We start from the raw sequence: 22,198 nt of genomic DNA, 5'->3' as shown, positions 1-22,198 counted from the left end.
AACGTGAAGTTTTCACACCAACTTAAGTTTAGTTTTATGGTTTATAGCTTTATGGTTCACTTTTACATATAAGATATTCCAGTTGTAACTTTCATTTCAGTAGCCATTTGTCCCATCCGTAATGCAATCCCATCATACAATTGTAGTTTTTTACTGTCATCACCTACATGTATATTTATAATTTGTATGATTGAATACATTTTTGGGGTGAACTCATATCTTTGGTTCATAGTCATTTTGTTAGTCTAATACAGTTTTTTTCGTGTTTTATCGTTTGATCGTGTCCCCACTGCTGGCATGACGATCTGCAGCAGACCAGAAACCATTGATGAGCAGCCTTTGGAAAACAACCCAGAAGTATAGCATATATATGTCAATGAGTTATTCATTTTGGATGTTCTAGATTGGCCTAAAGAAACTGGTGCCTCTGCATCTATCATTTTTTCTTGTTGATAGTAGTAAACCATGCACTGTTCAGCGCATCCATTATTAGGCTTACCGTATCTGCCCACATATAAGCCGACCCAATAAAATAGCCTTAAATTCACAGAATTGATAAGAATTCACAGATAAATTGACCCTATAAATGGTAACGTGCTGTACATAATGTACCTATCAAAGTCAAAGCTTGCAGTAGTGGTGTGGCTTTTGCATGCTTAGTACAAGACGTTTCTGATGGGTAAGTAGTTGTAATAATTAGCTCATCGTGTCTCCGCTTAACAAAAAGAAAATGATCATCTTTTTGCATTGATCAGCTGATCAATGCTTCAGATTCATTCATCAATGATTCAATGCATCAGCTGATGCAAAATTTTATGCTAATTAATTTGGCCAAATGTTATGACAACTTATACGCTCCACTGCCAAATATTTGGCTTTAGCAAATATCAATTGTTTCAGCAAAAAATCTTTTTGTAGCAAAATAATTTTAATGATATTTAACCATTATTGTTGTTTTACTTTTATTGATTTTCATCAATAGCGGTAAGAAGTGTCTCAAAATCCTTGAAATTCGTAAAAAATTTAGTCCGCATAATGTCAGAGTTAGGCGTGTGTAAGCCGGACGCCCTTAGCTTGGTAACATTTTTGTGTTCTAGAACTGGCTTATATGTGGGAATATATAGTAAGTTGTTGTATTTAATGCATGGAACTGTATTTATCTTCTTAGTTTGTATGCATGATTACTCTAGATATCCAAGTCACTGATACTTTTAGTATCACCTCAATTTAACACTAAGGTTTACTGCTTTATGAGTGTTTCTTCAGTGACCAGCATAGGTACTTTGCTAGTCATTCCACCAAAAATAACTTTATAAAATATCTTTTCTGAAGGTCCTGGATAAAGGATTACTACTGTATTGTATTTTGTGGAGTTAGGTATCAGTAACATAATTCTTATTCTAGGTGCATGTGTAACTTTTGATTGCTACATATAATTGGCAGTTACGTACAGGATGAATTTATTCACGGAGTTATATTTCGCGAAAATTGTCTTTTCATGCATATTCGCGGATGAATTTATTCGCGGCTGAAAACTGCCGCTCTCTAGGAAAAGTTAACTCTATTGCGGCTAGTAATAGTTATTACTACGCATGCGCATATCGCGTGTTCCGGTTTATATTTAGCTTACAACTGCGAGGCTATCTTGCTATTCTACGTTAAACAATTTTTGCTGCGTCCAGAGATTTTCACGAATATTCATCGCCTTAGAGGCCTTTGATAAGCCAACAACTTGTGGTAAGTAATGAGTTTTTACATTCACTAAATTAGTTGAATTTTACTTTGGTTCTTCGATTAAACGCAATACTACAGTATTTTTTTCCATCCCTACTGCTTCATTATTTGTTTTAGTGTGAGAGAGAGATTTTTCATCATACGTCGAAGAACAATGATTGCACGGTTGGTAGATGTCATTCTTAGAAGATCACCAATCATTCAGGGAGGTCTGGAAATTGAGGTTGAAGTGACCGCAGCTACTTACGAGAAGAATATATCTGTTGTTTAAAAAGGAACAAAAACGCCTTTACGTGCACAAATCTTTGGCCAACCGGCAGAACTTTGCAATAGTAAGTCACGAGGAGAGTTCTGGTGATAACTTCCTTACCAGCTATGTAGTCGCGAGAGAATTGCCTTCAACACCTACTCAAGACAGTGACAGATCTGCTATTAGTAAAATAACTAGTCAGAAAGCACCATTACACGCTAGTGTTCACATATCAAGAGTACCAGTTTAATTTTATTGCTAGACAACCGCCATATGGACTAAACTGTTTATATTTACTCCATTCATCGTTTGTAAAATTTTATTTGTATTCGAAATATTTTATTTGTACACTAAAGTTTGTAATAAATTATAATATATCTATACATGAAATAAAATATATAATTTAATCATGTTTGCTACAGCGATATCAAGGAGTTGTTGTCGATGAAGGGGTCTAGGTTGACTGGTTGCCTCTCTGCCAATATTCCTGTCTTGATGAATATTACTACTTGTCTCTAGTTTTCGTAATCGGAGTAGGTTGTTTCATTCTCAATCTGCAGTAAACACAAAAAAGAAAAAATATTAACGAGTGTTGAGGAAGTACAAAAACATTGGCTGAAGTATTTGATGAAAGCGATCAGTTTTTAAACAAAAGAATTAACTAATGCAGTTGATTATGGAAAAACGTATCTGCACTGCAAATCAAATACATACCATAATGTCCAGATCAGAATCATGATCGTCCTTGACTTCGGTATTAGAGATTGATGAAGTTGATTCTAATGTAGAAAGACTAGGCGAGCTTTTTTGCTATGCTGAAGCCATGCCAAATAACTTGTGCCACTTGTAAAAACTTTGAATAATTTTGTAAAGTTTGACGCAATGGCAATAAAGCTCGAAGTCTGGCGATGATTTTAAAGAAGTTTTGGAACTCGGCTACGTTTAGTACTTCTGCCTCGCGGCTATTTTCGCGATGACGCCATTCTGCATATTTTTTGACAACTTCGAATAATTTTGTAAATAAATGTGATGCATTGCCAATGGTGTTAGCTCAAAGCTCAGGCAATGATTTTAAAAATGTTTTGGAACTCAATTACGTTTAGTATTTACATTAAAAACTAGGCTAGCGACTAGTTTTCAATTTGATGCAGTAGTTATTCTCTCTTGTGATTAAAAATAGAACTAATTATTCACTGAATTTAATAATTCGCGGATTGACTGTTCACGAAATCGCGAATTTTTATGACCAACGAATATTTTCATCCTGTAGGGTATATTGTTATGATTCATGAATTATTGCATTTTGTCTTACACTTACTATTTGTTGTTGCAACTTCTAGACAAATTTCTATAATTACATGTATCTTGCTTTGACATACAACCTTTGACATACAAGCTTTCTAGTAAGCGATGTAGAGTTTCCGCAAGTATTTAACTGTATATTTCAAGAACTCACATAGAATCACAGATTTTCAAGTACGATTGAAGGGCTGGTAAAATTTAAAAAAAAGTATTGTGTGAAAACAATTTAAACTGCCATGGATTAAACTGTTTAAACTTGGCCTGGTTTAGTTGAGAATTTGCCTTCAATTTTGCCTTCAAACTGTTTATGTCTGCTTAAAGTTCATTATATCTTTTTATTGGCTGCTACAGTATTAATCTAATTTCATAAATTTGGTTTTTAAATAATACACTTGTCTCTACACGTTGGATAATTTTGATGATGTTTATGTGTGATTATCTGGTGATTAAAAATAAGTTATAGTTATAAGTGAAAAAATAGTTATAAAAATAATTAAAAAATAATTAAACAGATTTGAGTCCATACTTTATTTGATCCGATGTATGACAACTCCATCATATAACACTTAGATCCTGCAACCAATTGACTTGATAATGTAGAGCTTTGAGTGTGTCACACGTAGTGATGTGATTAAGCATTACGGTATATAGCCATATTTTAGATAATATGTGTGCTTTCATATCTGCTACTCCATTCAATAAAGCAAGTTTCATGTGGTTCATTGATACTGTACATGGTATGATAATATACTAGTAACACTCTTTAGCAATTGACAGTTTATACGATGTCATCATCTATTTCTATCATATTATTAGGAACATATTAGTAAGTGAAATATACAGCAACCAATTAAGAATACTTCACCTTGGCACCAAATACTATGCATATGATGTAGTGTTTTATTGGTTTAAATTGGCAGCAGCGCTTGGCTAAATTTAGACTCTAGTTTAGGATCATCGGCTCTATTCCTTTCCATTCCAATTTTAGATGCCAACTATTCAGTTTCCATCAGAGGAACTTAATTGTAATGAAGAACCTGACTACTTTCAACCAGGAATTCAGGTAAAACAGTTGTTTAGGAGACAATCTGAATAGATGATGTGTTATACATAAGAGACTTTATAATACTTGTGACAAACATTTGATTGTATAGAGAATACTCTTTCTGCTTAGACCAATTAGAAATGGTTGGCCGTCTATAGTCAGTATCGTACTGATTACTGGCTTTATATGTGTCATGATCACAGAAACCATGGTTAAGTCAGGATTATAAGATCTAGAGTTATCTACACTAGCAGAAGGAGAAATTTCTCACAGTTATTTTGCAAAAATAATTTTGATTTTAGCTTAACTACAGCAGATTTTATGGTGAATAGACTGAATGCACGTTTACCATTAGTGCAAAAACATAGTTGAGAGAAAACCGGTGTTAAAGCTTGAGAAACGAAAACCAATGCACAATTTTGTTTACATTTCAAACCGTCATCGCAACCAATATCAAAAGGTTGTGATATTTATCTAGATTTCTGTCTTTGTATCCAAAACATAATGCTGAATTTGAAAATCTAAAGAGATTTTAGCTGGTTGTCATAGAAATAGCTGTATATCTATAAGAAAATGTATTACTTAATTTTGCAGATATTAAAGCGGCTTGGCAATACCGCAATATTGAGCACAGCCGTAGTATGATCAACAAAATCTTAAAAAAAATAATAACAGCAAAATATTGCCCACCATCGGTCACTATATACTCTGATCTTGTAAATTTAAATAATTATTCTTATAATTAAATCTTATAATAGTCTTATAAAATCGAATAATTATTCTTATAATCAAATATTGTAATAATCTTATACCAATCGTTAGAAATATAGCATCGTCATTCCCTTTACTTTCACTGCTTTAGACATCAGTTGGAATACCAAAGTACTTGTTATAAGTGTCCAAAATGTCAGAATTATCTTTCAAATCGGCAAAAAAGAAACGATTACGTTTGTCGGACGCCATTTTTCAGTTCTTCCTGTTTAGCATAGCAACGGTTTCAAGGTTTTTTTCCGAGGTTAAAAACATTTATTATCTAAACTGACTTCAGATTCAGAAAGATCACTCTTTGGTTGGTCCAGATGCACAGGTTACAAAAATCGTTACCGGTATTATAAATTTAGTTCATGTAACTTTAAAGTCGGATAACTCAACTTCGTGATTTGCGACTTAACCATGGTTTCTGTGATCGCCACCCATATACTCAACATCTACATTTGTAACTAAACTAAGAATATACAAGCTGACCAGCTTGTGTACAGACACAAAATGACCAGCTATAGTTGTTATAATCTCTATGAAGTTTCACCTTTTATCGGCACACACCTTTAACAGCCATCTCTTTTTGGTCCTTGATTTGCATCTTATAGGACTAGTGTGGTACTATCGGCAATTTTATTTAATAGCATGTATCACCGGGATACAATATGGTGGAATCTCACACCAAACTACTGAACCTGAGCAAGGTATTTTCCCATCCTATCTCAAAGAACAACTCACATGTAGTATATATGTACTGTTGTAATGTTCTAACACATTAGCTTATTTTCAGGTAACTATCGGTGGGCCCAGCGATACTCTTGGACATAACAGGGAACTCAGGGTACTTGATACGGTACCGCCTGTTCCTTCCACCACCACATATCCTGGGAAGCTTATCCGTAATGTATTTACTTCACTAATGTCTAATTCTCAGGAAGAAGGTGCAAATGATTGCCATGGTCACGCTTTCGTAAGTTCACTTGTGGAGAGCCATTACATGGGCTTACTTGCATATGGCTTGGTTACTATATCATGGATTTCTATAGCAAGCCTGCTCTATTACATCATATACATTATAGTTATATGATTGTTTCTTTTAGAGATAAATATACTAAACTGTCATGCTGCCAAAATACCAGATATGTTTATAAGGCATTGAAAAATGACTCGATTCATTTCAATTCCCATTAACAATTTAATTCCCAATTCTTTAGCATCAAATGCCATGTAAGAATCGATTCATTGCAAAAAAGATTTAAATCCATCAAGAATTGAGTGAATTACATTTCATTTCACTGGGAACTTTCTTTGGGAGGAAACAAACAAAAATGGCCTAGTAGGGCTCGTTATAACATCAAGTTTTAATAACCTCGACCTGAATTTGTTTAGCTTATAAACAAATGAGGGTGTTCCCAATAGACATTCCTAATTGAGCCACAACTTTTTTGAAAGAAGTACTACAAGCAATTTTAAAAACAAATTGTCTCAGAAGAAAGGCAAAAAACAAACTTTGGATCATTTCTTTCAACAACAAAACAATTCTAAAAAGTAGGCCTACTATGTCTGTTTTTTTAAGATGGTTGTGTAGCTAATAGCTAATTTTATTGCACAATTGTTTGTTAACTTTCTGTTTACATGTGATCTTGATATACATTGTATAATAAACTTTATAAAACACCAATTTGATTAATCATATGTAATGTAAATTTTTACCTCTAAACTTGCTGTTTGCTGCAAACAAATGATTACACTTTTTGGACTCAAACACACCTCTCCTTCATTCTAAGATACCTAAATTTCAAAAGGTTCCACCGGCGCGGGGCCAGGCGATTAACACAAAATTTTGCACCACCCACTTTTTTTTTAGATCTGCCCCTGCTTATTTAGTCTAAAGATGTAGTAGCTAAAATATCATTGGTCCATTATAAATTAAATTATTAAATTATCATTGTTGAAGAATTTTACCAGCAGAATATTTTTTGGTCGCTGTTTATAATACTTTTTTTATTCATCCTAAACCGGAAATAAAAAATTTAGACCACGCTTTCTTGCTGTGTTTCCTGGTTGCGATGTTATGTAGGTCACTCTCTTGGTAATCATAACGAATTTAGCCCAAAATTTTATGTAGAAAAATATAAGACGGAAACGTTTAACCACAGACCAGTCTCTGCGGTAAACTTTAGTAGAACTTAAGAACTTAGGCAATAACAGCTATTATTAGCTACTATCAACAGCTACAGAGTTGTTTATGCGCTCAGTCAGTTTTATTTTTATTTTTGTATCAGTCAGTTTTATTTGTTCTTATTGATGTTATTTTTAATATAATTTTATTCTTTTAAGTTTTACTAAAGTTTACTGCAGAGACTGGTTTCTGGTTAGATGATTTTGTCTTATTTTTTTCTACATAAATTTTTGGACTAAATCCGTTATGATTACCAATGGAGCGACCGACATAAAATCGCAGCCAAGCTGCATAGACGGAAAAAAACAACTCCCTTTCAGCGCAGCTGATGCATCAGGTGCAGTGCGTATTGTGACAAGCTGTTGTTTTGTTCCCTCTGCTCGACGGGGGACAACTTCGCCAAAACAACAGTTTGTCAAGACAGGTCAAACATGGGGCTGCACTGACATCTTCGCTCTGGTGCACATTGAGTGACAGATTGTGTTACTTAGGAATTGTGTTACATCACCCTGCGTGATTTTCCATCAAAGCAGTACGTAATTATAAAGGGAAGCATTGGTGCATTTTGACTCGAGTTGTTTTGCTTTTGCTTAAAATAGAGAATCAAGTCAATTCCCTTATGGTAATAGTAAAAACTCGATTCAATTCTTACTGGTAGGATGCTCCGAGTCAAACAATTCTACAGTGAATAAAAGATACCAGATAATCGATTCTTTTCCATTCATTTGTGAAGTGAGCCTTGAGGCTCACTTCACAAAATTTCATAAGACACTTTATTTCGAATTATATGATTTTCAGATTGAAGATGAAATGGGCAAAAGGGTGATGAAAAGGGCTCATCCAATTTCAGGAGATGATCTAGACATAGGTGAAAATTTATTCTCTCTTAATGGAAGCATTATTATGTGTTAAACCATAACTGGCACGTACAACTGTTATCGTATTTTCTAGGTAAATCAGACGTGCTGATTCCGATTTTGTACTCCAAATAAAATAGGTCCACTAACCTTCAAAGTCATTAGGGCTTTTTTAAAGCATTTCAATATCCGTCTCGAAAACAACACGATCGGCATAACAAACTCCGCCCATAAATATTTGATGAAACCTATCTTTTTCAGAAACGGAAGTTAGGGATGTTTAGTCCGATTTAGAATAATAGAGATGGGTGTCTTCAAACCCACTATTATCTAAATCCAGCCTGTAAAATAATCTCAGTCTTTTATAAAAGGTATATAAACTATTTAAAATTGCTTGTAGCTTGTTACATGATGTTTAAATAGGCTGAACGCCGAGAAAAATGAGCTCAAAAAGCGCGGTTTTATCACAAGCTAGCGTAGTTATCGCGCCTTTTTGAGCTCATTTTTAAATATGCAATGTTAAATAGCTTATTTACCTTTCAGAAAAGACTGACATTATTTTTAAGGCTGAATTTAGATAATAATGGATTTTAAAACACCCATCTCTATTATTCTAAATCGGTCTAAACATCCCTAACTTCTGTTCTTAAAAAGCTAGGTTAAGTCACATATTTATAGGTGGAGCTTCTTGTGCCGACTGTGTTGTTTTCGAGACCGATATTAAAACGCTGTAAAAAAGCCTTCATTACTCTGAAAGTTAGTGGACCAATCTTTATTTTGAGTACAAAATCGGAATCAATGTGTCTGATTTACCTAGTAGCTATGATAAAAGTTGTACGTGACAGTTCTGGTTTAAGATAATTCTGTAATATGTTTTGTTACAGTTTTAGCTCCCCCCAAAAAGCCATATGACCGAGCAGACGCATGCCACTGTGAGTGGAACACTGGAAATTTTGAGGTGAGACGGCAGCTTTATGCTAAGAGCCTTTGTTTTTGAAAGGAAATGTTTACAATTAAAATATTTTATTGATGGATGCACGACTCTCTACAGAGTATAACTCTCTGATGTCGTTTATGCCATTCAATACCTCGTGATGCTGTCGTAATACTTGTGACTAGTCTTCTCTGATTTAGGCGAGAACATCAAACACAGGAGTAGATATTTCTGGTAAACATGACCTTAGCTCAGGTATGTACCAGCCATCTGTTACGGGGCTGTAAGGGGTTATTATTAAGAGTTAACGTCAGACACGAGTGATAACAGTTTTTCAACAACTGATCAGCTTTAGGACTAAACATCTGCATGTAGTTGTTATTGTTGCATGCCATCAGGTCTTGCATCGGCAAGAACTCTCTGAATATATTGAGTGCACTAACCTTTGCTAGAACCAATTCTTCAGGCGCAATTGACCATGTCACGCTAGCCTGGGCATGGCTCTCTGGGGGGAGGGGGAGAGGGGGGAAGAGAGCCTGGGACACATAGCAACACCCGGGGATGACAACTCTAAAAGTCGACTTCTGCATTTGCTAATACCACAATCGTTATTTCCGAAGGAGTATCATGTGACGGTCTTATTTATGATTTACGCGAGTATTATGTATTATTTTTAATCTGAATTGGCAGCAAACAAACGCTGGTTGATAAGTATGAAATGCTGGTTGCATAATAAATCAATCACGGGAGTTATATTATTTCATATGTTTAATTATGTTTTGATTTAATTATAATAAAAAATTAAATCAATTGAATAAAAAAATTCACAATAACAATACAAACATAGCAAACGAATAGCAATAGAACAACAAAAATGAATCGCACGCTGCTAGTAAAGAAAAGTTTATCTAGTAAAAAGTAATCTCAGTTTCATTTTACTTGCGAGTATTATGACTACTCGCGACAGTTATTATGAACAACTCGGACCTACCACTGCAAAACGTTGCCATCTGAAAGTAAATACTCTTTCCGAAGCCAATAGGAAGAACTATAAATTGGTCAAAACCTGCGATAATATGTTGTAAAGCTTGAGACTGTTCTGGTCTCAGTGTGACTATGCCTAGCTTTGATAAATGATTTTTGAATCGCTCCATTTTTTTATCAGTATATGAAATGAAACTGCAAATGTAAAAACGCAAGAGAATAGTAACCTATGGTTCTTATCGTTTTGTTATCAAGCGAGGTATTACGTAACCACCCAGCCTATCAAAAATATGGGACCTTTTACTAGATCAAGTCACGTGACCTTGATGATAGGCGCCACATCTAAAGCACGGTGAGATCTGAATCTATCGACACGCTTTCATTAGTATCAGTCTGAGCGTCATATGTAACGTATGTCGCTCTTTTTGCAGAAGTTATCTTACCTTTTTTCCGCTATGTGTCCCAGGTTCTCTTTCTCCCCCCACACCCCAAAAGAGCCATGCCCAGGCTAATGTCACGCTATGAGACATTTAATTTTTTGGCAAGGTCATTTATAACAATGTATCTGCCACATAGGATCACTCTTTAGCCATTCGCTGAAGTTCTTAGGTTTTAAAATATGCTAGGCATTAGCTCATCAATGATGCTTTTCATGCTGAACGTCATGTTAGGTGTTTGCTTCTGACAGAGTTATAATTTCTTACAATCTATTTATTCTAAAGAGAGTTTATCTAGATCTATTGTTATCAGCTAGTAATTTTCTACTAACAGCTCCCAGTTATAAGCTTGCTAATTTGGCCACCGTTTTAGATTTCAGAAAAAGGAAAACTTGAGCAGCTAGAATCATGAAACTATATAATGGTTCATATTATTAAGTGGCCCTTGTATGTATGTCAACCTTTTTCCATTGTTTAACAGTTTCTCCCTTGTCCAACTCTGTATTTCTTGTATAGTCTTTGTTGTCGTTGTGTCAAGGTCATTTTGCATGCGCATTTTTATATACAGCCAACGTAACGGTTTAAGGTTATAATGTAATTTAGGCTTTCTCAACCCTCAAAACACAACTAGTAAAATGACTAGATATATGAATATTCTCACCCTGACCTATCTGATATTCAACAAAGTTGGTCGATGCTAGCCTTCATTTTGGTATTCCATTTGTTATACAAGCTGTTTTCATTACAGGTTTTTCATCTGACGAAGGCACTGGTCCTTATAGGGTAGATGATGAGGTAAGCATTGTTCTCACCTTCAAAGACTTAACTAGATTAACAGAGAGCAATAAGTTGTTTTTTTAATTACGTGCGTACTCGACTACATTCTCTGGATATTTATTTTGTTCTGTTAAAAATTATTCACATTAGAACCTTACCTGTTTTTTCCTAATTCATTTCTGAAAGAATTTCACTTCATAAGGTTGCATATTGGTTTGGTATCAGCTGTTGCACAGGTCTAACCAAACATGGCAAGGGTTGAAAATTGTTCATTTAAAAAATATTGGTTTTTCAACTTGCAATTATAATTCGACGCACTAAATTTTTCCGCAATAATCAAATTATTCATGTAAGTTTGATAATTGCTTGCATGTATTGTCACCCAAAATTCTTGTGTGTTGCTGGTTAGCTTCTCATGGCTTGTTGATATCATTATGCATATCTGAATGTCGTGTTTTCAAGTCTCTTCTTTTTCACCTGCAGGTTGAATTTGAAAAGCAGCCGATGCCTTTGTTTGATCTCAATGACAATCTTCCATATTACAACTGATGATTTGGTGAGTCGCATTACACCAAATATTTTATATGGCTGCTTTATGGAGTTGTGGCATCATTTTCATATTTGTATCTATGGTTCCCTATGCTCCTATTCGTATTGTTTAGCAACTAAGCACTTATTTGTAGTCTAGCTAAATTGGTTTTTACCGAAAATTGTTGTAAACCACAAGGTTTAAAAACATGTGATACTACACCTTGCAATGAGGAGTTGTCTCACCAATAGAACAGTCAATGTTGTCGCAGCTAGGTGGCTACAACGCGAAGGCTGGCAGGAGACAGTCAAGCAAAAATCATATGTCATATCTGATCTGTGTTGCTATGCAGCCCGAGAATCATGCACCTGATTGAACCCTCTGTATTTCACACATGAATAATATGAAATACATCATATATATCAGGGATATCATCTAGATTACATCAATATCCATGAGTTCATCCATTGTCGAGGTCGTTGTGGTTTTAGGGCTCAGTGTGCCTGAGAAAATTGAAAAATTGATCAGCTGAACTGCATTTTTATCAGAGTTAATTAATCATACATTAAGTAATTTTAACCCTAATTAACACATTAAGGTCTAGATCCGGCCCATTGTTTTCATATTCGTCCATGGAGTGTTTTACAACCTGATCTGAAGACTTTAAAACATTTAGATGATCAATTAGAATGCTCTTTAACAACATCTTACTAGCATCAGGAGCTGCCATTGTTACAGCATATCCAGGTCTGTTTTCTAACTCCAATGTTTTTCAGTTTTTTCTCAAAACTTAGAAAGCAACACAATTAAAATAATTAATAGTTCTATGAATCTGATAGCTTTTACTTCAAGTAGTTTTTTATTTACTTCGGTTTGATACTTCGACATCTATAAAACCACTTTAAAAAATGTCGAAATTGGTGACATAAATATCTTTTCACCCGTCAAAGAGTTAAGTGAATGTTCAGTCAGCAGTTTCTAGCTTTAAAGCCTCATACATAGTCTTTGGATGCCTCACCGATATCTACTGTTGTTATGTGCTGTTTGAGTCGCTGGACAACTGTTCATCTCATAGAATTCTTGTTATACTTTGAGAAGTTTGATAGTAGGGCTAAATAAGTACACAAATACCTGTCAAAGTATTTTTCCCTGGAACAAGTGAGGCAATGCAAAAGTTGATGAATGTCATTTAGTTTTGAACTCTGGTGCTTGTTGATGTGGTGTTTTGTGATATATTGAAATATTCACCTGTTTGATTGCAGAATGAGAGTGAATTGGATGGTTGGACTTGACATAATTCTACACAAATACATATAATAACCCCTCCGTTACTTCTCGATTCGCCTTTCACGACTTCAGTACATCAAGGAGTTGAAAATAATAAAAATTAAATTTGTATCTTTCATCATATGATCTAATCTTTGATGAACGTTTGGTTCAAGGGCATTTATTTACATATTCATGATTCTTTCAGACCTTGTTTTAAACATTTATAGTTAAATATTACAGTATAAATAAATGTATATTGTCAACACTTGGAAAAGCCTTTTGTTAAAGTAGAAAATGTTTGCAATCATAACTAGTCACAGCTCATGATAATATCTTCAGCCAATCTGTAGAAAATATTCAGGTGCTTATGAGGTTAAGATGTCACCTTATTAGCAAACTTTGCTACTCTGAAATGTAGAAATTTTCAAACACATTTCTACATTTAGTGAGCTGATTGATATTCATAGTTCACACGAACACCATGAAATCTTTTTAGGGTTGAATGCTGAATCGAGTCGTATATCGATATAATCTTATCTAACTGAGCAGGAATAAGGGGAGTAGAGATCAGTTGTTCAATGACTAACTGTAAGCTGTCAGTGCTTTTCAGGACTTGCTGGAAATTTTAGTAGATTTTCATAATGCTTTAATTTGTAAAAGCTGGTACTACGAGAGTTGAATTCTCCGCAGGTGCAGATTAAGGAAATTCTGACTATGATACAAACATTAGATACCTAAAATAACTATCATCATGGCTTGTGAACAGAGCAAAGGTAAAAGCACAGTAAAATGTAGTAAAATGCATAAGCACAGTAGTGTAGCATTTTTGCAAGTAGCCGAGATCTGATGGATCCGATTTCCAAAAGAACTTTTACTCACATTAAGGATTTTCATTGCTTAATTATCTTTAGCAAGAATAATATGTCAATGAAAAATCTGATGAATTATCAATTGAAATTTATATATCACATCACTATGGTGTTGCATATAGAATTCAGATAATTGAACTTTATAATTGCTGATATGGAGCAACGTACCAGGTGCTATTTATAACTAACTCAGTAGAATCTGTGGCATGTTTAAAGTTCGTCAGGCGTGACTCAGTCATAAGTTTCAGCCAGATTGCTCAACGTATTTTGCTGACTGACTGCTCATTCGCTTGGTTACATTGAATCATTGTTGCTTTATACTTTTTCCTTTAGCAAGCAAAACTAAAAAATACTTTTACTAGCTTTTTTTAAACAGAAAAACTAAAATAACAGGACAAAACTGTAACAAACCAATAACAGGGCATCTCTTATTCAATCCTCCTAGGTGCTGGCCTGCTAACAGAACAGAGTTCAACAGTGCAAGTTGCAGAAGGGGTGGTATTTCTAGCTAAGATGAGTCAAAGCGCAACACTGACATTTTATTTTTCGGCTACAAAACAGTTGTAATGTAACCAGGAGAGATAAGACTATACAAACATGAACAAGGATTTACAGAAGAACATGACTATTAATAAGAGCGACTTCCGTACACTCGTTCTCTCACTCCCTCTCCCATTCTCACTCACTCTCCTTCTTTACCTTTTTCTCTCTCAACCTCTCTCTCTCACCCTCTCTCTCACCCTCTCTCTCACCCTCTCTCTCTCACCCTCTCTCTCTTTTTCTCACTCTCTTTCTCTCTATTCTCACCCATTCCAAGGAAGCAAGGACTTTGATTAGTATGCAAAGTTTATCTAGTCCATGTTTTGGACACCACCTTGGTAAAACATCATGCAGAGGATACATATGCATCATATGTATCTGTTTTACCTTTTGTACAATCTCTTTTCTCTGTTGACTTTGCTGTCTTAGCTTCAATCAACCTCTCCCTCTTTATTTCTTCCAGTTTATTCATCATTGTAGCTGTGTTTTTAAATATATAAAAAATTTCAATGTGAGTGTATTATTTCTTCTGACTCTAGTAGTTTACAGTGCACAGAATTTTTCTCACTCTGTCTAGATTTTGTGGGGTTCTTTGGCTATAATTCGTGTTCATACAATTGAACCAATACATTACAGACGTTATTGCTACTAAAACTGATCTTCTTTCGATGTGGTGGTTGCAGGTGCAGCATTTTTGCTTTCATTTTTATTGCCATTTTTGCTCGCGGTTTCAATTCAAGTAGTGTGGATTTTCTATTAAGGCCAAAGAAAAGCTAAGATCAAGGAAGGTGGCTCATCTCCTTAGTACAGAATGTGCAAGAGACTTATAAGACTAGACTGTCAGCCACATTGTATTTGAGTGTATCAAAATTGGCCCAGACACAGTAAAAGGAAAGCAGGATAAAGTAGAAGCTAAAGTAAACTGGTGTGAAGCAAATAAATTTGAATATTTGGCTAGCGGTCAATGGTGTCAACATCGAGCAGATCGCATTATCAATTATAGTACAACTCTGTTGAGATTAGTAAATCTACACGAATCATGCTACTGAGGCCAATAGACCAGTCATGGTCCTGGTGAAAAAAACCAAAGAATGTCAGGTAATTGACATAGCTGTCCATCCCCAGAAGTCGGAGAGCATAGGAGGAGGATGAAAAACTCAAGAAGTATAGGAATCTCTGCAGAGAGCTGGAAGGAGTCTGGGAGGTTCAGTTCAGAGTAACACATACCCTGCGCACTCTCAAGTACTCATGTTTAAAGGGCATTTATTCACTTCATCTACTCTGTTATATATAGCCACTTTCATCACTGTCTAGATTTGGTATATATAATCAAATGGGCTGAAGTTTTGCTATTCTTTTAGTTGGGAAAATTATAAGCAACAATTATCCTGTGCTTAACCCACCTTCGATTTAAGTAAATTTGAACTCTCGCAGTGAATACATCTGTGATTATCCGCAACAATAAATAGAAGTCAGTATACAGACTGACTTGCCTTATAAAATCATCTCTGTTTGCCAACCTGATCCAACAGTGGTTCATTATATATGGCTTTGGGGGCTTTCCATAAACTTGTTGAACAAGTAACAAATTAGTTTTTGTCTTCATGTTGCCAAAACATCAGCCTTGTTTATTAAAATCGCAAGGTTTGTATATTATCATGTAACCTGCGGTTTATTGAAAATTTGCAACAATATGCTGTTTTTTCAACAGCACTCGCTTGTTGAAGTAACTTTCTTGCAACATGTACATATTGCAGAAAGGTTATGTAACATGTTAGGTTGGCAGTATGTACATATTGCTATTACTTTAAAATATACGTATTGCAAATATAGCAATATAATAGTAATAGCAATATGCATGTTATCTTATATATCAAGCTAAACAAAGTAAATTACATAATGATACTTTTCGATATTCTCTAGAACATATTGATTTTTTGTGTCATTCTACTCTACTTTGTAGAACATCTGTTGATTGAGTGAGGATGATAATAGTCAGCAGAAAGATATATGATGATGTGTTATTGAACGAGCAAATGCCAGGCCTACCATTTCAAGATGTACTGCTGACATGATGATGCTAATATGTGAAGAATGAAAAAATTGAACAAATCCGTCTGTACTGGATGTTTGGATTTTTGGTAGAATAAATCATAATATATCTGCTGATTCAATTGATGAAATGAAAACACTTCAGCGAGTGAAAATATTACAAGAATGTATATTTAGCATATTAACTGGAGTGAGTGTAAAATTAGCATAATTCCTCTAAATTATACATTGAAAGTCTATGTTAAAACAGTCAACTTACGAGATATCCATATTAAGATGTCTCTGGTATGACGCTTTCTCTCTTTGTGGACTCCAATCTATCAATGTTTTTGTCAGCATTATGTTAAATTACTATAATATAGTTATTAGCATACGTAAGTGAGCATACTGCAATACAATTAATATATTTGAAGTATGAGCTGTAGTTAAAAGCTTTTTATATCCGGTATGTAATTTACCAGGTTTTGGCTATTGATGAAACAATTCTACAAAAATTACCTGCCAAAACTCCTTTTTATATTACAAGTGAGTGTAAAGGGCAAACAATTTATCATAATTAAATTTATTTATCTCAATATTTAAAAATGTATAAATAGAAACACTAGCATATAATTTAGCAAACCATCCTTTTTAGAAACAATTTAGTTGTCAAACAGCACAACTCATAGCCTGAGAACCAGGGTTTACTCTGGCAGAAACTAAGTAAAGAGTAAAGGTCTCTCCACCTTTGGCCTCCATCTGCTGCCACCCGCTTGCAACCTAAATGTATGTAAAACCAGCCATAGGCCTAATTTAACTTGATCATATGGTAGTTGTTTTAATAATGATTTGACAACTCCTCAACATGGACAACAAATGCTGTACGAGTCAGTTATGATAAGTTATATTTTATAACATTGTGGTAAATTTATGATGTATCGAAATCTAAGCGATTCCCTAAAACTGTTTAAATGATAATCTCAACCAGCTGTGAAGAAAGCTACATGAAAGAGTGGGACATAATGATAGCTAACAGAAGATAGACAAACGTCTCCCAAGTTATGCCTTGATATATATAATGACAGACAATTGAGTATCATTTTGTGCGATAGGCTTTGAATATATAGTCATAGTATATAAAAATATTCAGCTATCGACATGTGTCTGTATGCATAAGACTAACAACTTCAAAAATCCATTTGCCTGTTTTTTGCTTTATGACTCATTTAAAATATGGTTTTAACTTTATTTATAAAATTTATTTATAGTTTATAAAACAGTTTTTGCTCTGTTGTAAATGAACAGCTGTTAAAATTAACATGATCTCAATAATCTATTCACGGTAGTTTTATATATTTTGTTTGATGACCATAAAAATGAGAACAGTGCTCTGCATCCTCATCATTACATAAGCCAGTAATGCAATTTAATACTTTTTGGCATTTTTGATTTGTCTGTTTTATTTCTTAGTTAAAATCAAGTGTACGCGTGCCTGTATATACATGTATACGTTTAGCTATAGCATATATATACTATATATACTGTATCTATATATCTACTAGCTGTGCTTCCCGGCGTTGCCCAGGTATTAAAAGTCAACTTATAAACAATGAGAAATAATGAAAGTTGACTGCCACTTGCTATTATCTTGGCAGATTACCAATGGAAAATTTTAGTAAGCTTACTAATGACATTCCCTTACTTACGCAATCATACTGCGTGGGATGAAAAGATTTTGGGTATTTGCTCCGATATAGCGACTTATGTCGGCCCCCTAACAACTCAATTTCTGTGGCCTAATTGGTAGGGCATCAGATTGGTGAATGGTAGGGTCGGAGATCAAGTCTTCTTTGGTATGGATTCATTATTCCAGAATTTTAATAGCTATAGCCGGAATGCAGACACACGACATACAGACATATAACATACTTTGAGAAATACGTACCCATATAGATATATTGGGAATATTATTATGCTGATTATTGAGATCAGCTAAGATCTTGAGGTGAGTGCTCAAACTCTCAGATCTCTGGTAGGAGGCTCGAGTTAGCGCCGAAATTACCACCCATATAGGTTAACCAGGGTGAGGAAACAATTTTTTATACATATTTACAGTATACAAGCTTGCATATATTTTATATATACAAGTTATATATATACTTTATATATAACTTGTATATGTTACTTTATATATAACGTTTGATGTTAACCTGATTCACTTGAATTAACTTGGTTAACTGAGTAAAAGTTAGTAAGGGAATTTAAATTTTCTGTTCGGTCTGAATCGTCAGAAATGCTCTAATTGTTCATAAAATACATGACTAATATAATCATAAAATTTGGATTGCATTATTATTGTTATATTCATTCTACCATTACTAATATAGGCTTTACAGATCACTTGAAGTGATTAGCCCACATGATTATATTTGTAGTATTTGCGTTGTTTTGTAACGTTGTTTCATCAGAAGAAACCTAATTTTTACAATCTAATTATATATTAATAAATTGCAGATTTAACTTAGGCCTCAGTTTGTTATTGATTATGTTAGCATTTATTTTTTCCTCTATAATTTTAGCAATCATCCCATGCAAGTATACACTACAATGTCGCTAATATTCACAGGAGCTTTCCAGGACACAACATTTCATCCAGTGCTCTCATGAACCAATTGATCCGTGAGTGATGAAACAATATATTATTTATACTCAATGTTGGCATGAAAGCTGTATGTTGAATCTAATAATATATTCAGAAATATCAAAGCACAGGGAGATGTGTAATATAATATTTTATATACCAATTAGAATGCCTTTCGTTTGTGATATAAGAATATGTAGTCATTAATTGTTGCATAATAGTAAACAGAAATTGTACAAATGGTAAATATTCTGCAGCTGGTTGACATTTGAATAAACCAAAACTTTGCAGATTTATAATATCTTGAAAAATAACAACGAATAATTTAATGTCTACAGAGAAATGGAAAGAAAGGTGAAATTGTTAATTCTAGGAAGTGCAGGGCACAAAGTCCTCTGTGATGTGTTAGGGCAAGCGAGACTGCTAAACACATTGCGTCTGTTGAACCATGGTCAACACACGGGTGCTTTAGAAAACCTCCACAGCCTCATATTAAGTTATGCACCAAAGCGAATAGACTTTGATCCCCCAGGATATTTTACAAGAATTAAACTAGCAGTGATAGATCACAACGCGAATGTGGGAAGAGAAGTTCTGACTGGTAAGCTGTATCTACAATAAAATTATACATGGATTATACTACTCTTCAGCAAGGATACAACTTTTACAGCTTGTACAACATTAAAGATAAAGTTATGCAGAGATTGTAATAACACAATTGATAACTGGCTTTAAATTTTAATTATTATAAAATTATTTATTAAAGTTAGCGATGGAGAACTGAAGATGACAGTATATTACTCTAAAGAAGCTAAAGACTTTTGCACAAGAATTGCATTTTTGCACAATTGAATTTTGAAGAGAGCTTTTGAAGATTATCTGTAAGAAATCTATTGGATCAACTCCAAAAGTACATGCAGTAAGTCACACCTAAACTGTGATGTAATAAAAGCACATTTTTGCGCCAAGATGTTGGTTCAATTAATCACTATCACACAGTCTGCTGAATAATGCATGAACATACAGTCAACATGCAGTCTTAAATTACCCTAACACTGCACTGTGCAATATTCTGAAATTACTATGATGGTGTAATATACAGATATTTGAATTGCAGGACAGAGCAGCTCCACTTTCAAAAAATCTTATAAAACCAGATGGTAACACAACGAAAGAAATGCATAGGTTAAGATTTACATAAAAGTTAAACTCAATCCCTAGTTTTATGTGAGATGTTTTTTGATAAAATTAATATAACAGGCTATTCAAATTATAAATATTATGCAGTTCTTTGTATAACACGATTTAGATTTATGTAACGTAAGCTGTTAAATGTGGTGTTTTTATGTCATGGCCCAAGTCAAATGATTGAAATATAATTATTTTTCAAACCATACATTATTCACTTATTCACTGTACAAGTCATGAAGATCAGCTAAGTAACGTTGCTGCCAGATTCAGTTAAAAGATCTATAAAAATCATATTTTGCTCAACGCTCAACTGAACTTACATGTACATTAATTTCTTTCATCCATAATAAAAAGCTCCACTTCATCTGCGTCATTCTGATCTTCATCTTCCGATCCCACATTTTTGAAGCCTACATAACTCCCATTTGGATCAGGCAACATTGTGTGTACGTAGGCAACGACGCATGAAGGAATAACTTTCCGGTTTCTTCTTCCAAGGTACCCGTAGACGAAATCTATATAGTTTCAATAAGCATGGTGTCTGTAGTTTAAATTAGTCATGTTAGTAAACAGACAAGCATCCCTTCTGAAGCCAAGATACCTTGACTTGAACCATGAGAGTTGTATCGCAACTTTCCCAATATCTTATGTATTAGTAAATTAGACTGCAGGATGCAGCTATTTATACCGGGAATATACTGATCATCCTGAAAGTTTGTATTAGCCAAATTTTCAGTCCAGCAACATACTTTTTCAATAGCTGTCGGCAAGTCAGAACAATTGCCACATTTGCAAAATTTATCTGGAGTTGGTAAGACGTCAGTGGAGGTAGTTGTAGGCAAAGCAATTGTAGTTGAAGCAGTGGTAGTAATAGTAGTGCTCGTGGTCGTTGCTATACTAATCGTTGTTTAACATGACGATGATGAATCTTACTGTCTGCTTCGCTTGCGCTCATTGAATAGTTCACCACTGATATATTTATATCTTTGCCCATCTTCAACTTCGTCATCAATTGGGTAGCTTCAATAAGGAGTGATTGTTTTAGCTGTGAGTCTTTTAGCCATTGTATTGTGAACGTAATAGAACAACGACAGAAATAAATTTAAGTTGAAATATTTCAGCGATATGTGTATTAGCAATGACAATTAAAGACGTGCTCTAAATATGCCCTTGTTTCTGGATTGTCACAATTGCGGGAGACGTGTGATGTCCCTCACATTATATCACGATTCAAGTTAAACGCTACGTGTCTCGTGATTGAATGATTGATTAAGAATCAGTGTTCTCAGTGGCGAGTCCGTTTCACACTCATTTTCACAATGGCGTTATCTATTCGATTTTTTGCAAAATATGCAATTGAAAAAAGACTTTGTACTCAGTTATATGTGAATGCACGGGCATTTTTGTATTTAAAATATTATTTTGAGTATTTATCTGTTGTAAGAAATAATTTATATTTTTCTAAACACAGTAAATTACACAAAACAAATAGGGTGAAAGTTGGCCTTCATCAGTAAATTTTGTTTACTTTCCCTTTAATCAAAATTAAGAACGTAATTCTCAGTCCTTAGTTTCGTCATTCGTAGTCTGTATCACTTGCTCTGTGCTCTTTGTTCTCCTCTTTAACACTGAAGCACCTTTGCTTATATAGCAAGGGCTGAATGTTAACAATGATATACAGCCCTCCAAGGATAGCCGACGGCTCTCATATGGGCGGGGTTTAATGATCGAACTCTGCTGGGATTGTGCTGGCCTAGGTTTTGGAGCTAACACAATTCTCGCAGGGCGGTCGCGTTGCCTTGTTAGGTTTTGGAAAACACGACTCGCTGTTATCGTTTCATTAGCTCATTTAGTCAGTAGACCCCCC

The 22,198-nt window shown here is 34.5% G+C and overlaps 2 protein-coding genes across 2 annotated transcripts in view; one reads left to right on the top strand and one right to left on the bottom strand.

The window, feature by feature from the left end:
- LOC137406425 (uncharacterized) overlaps window positions 1–13,305 on the top strand; it is a 29,184-nt gene extending 15,879 nt beyond the window's left edge. The window contains exons 4-12 of the mRNA XM_068093007.1: window positions 274–357; window positions 4,275–4,349; window positions 5,881–6,060; window positions 8,071–8,140; window positions 9,014–9,087; window positions 9,264–9,318; window positions 11,233–11,279; window positions 11,745–11,817; window positions 13,053–13,305. Of these exons, the coding sequence (XP_067949108.1) occupies window positions 274–357; window positions 4,275–4,349; window positions 5,881–6,060; window positions 8,071–8,140; window positions 9,014–9,087; window positions 9,264–9,318; window positions 11,233–11,279; window positions 11,745–11,810 (651 nt within the window). The 3' untranslated portion in view covers window positions 11,811–11,817; window positions 13,053–13,305. The remainder of the gene's footprint in view (window positions 1–273; window positions 358–4,274; window positions 4,350–5,880; window positions 6,061–8,070; window positions 8,141–9,013; window positions 9,088–9,263; window positions 9,319–11,232; window positions 11,280–11,744; window positions 11,818–13,052) is intronic.
- The window catches only part of LOC137405935 (uncharacterized), a 488,140-nt gene that overhangs the window by 130,208 nt on the left and 335,734 nt on the right, over window positions 1–22,198 (bottom strand). The window lies entirely within an intron of this gene.

Source organism: Watersipora subatra, chromosome 10 (assembly GCF_963576615.1).
Source record: "Watersipora subatra chromosome 10, tzWatSuba1.1, whole genome shotgun sequence".
NCBI classification, from domain to species: Eukaryota; Metazoa; Bryozoa; class Gymnolaemata; order Cheilostomatida; family Watersiporidae; genus Watersipora; species Watersipora subatra.
This window is presented reverse-complemented; position numbering and strand designations above follow the sequence as displayed.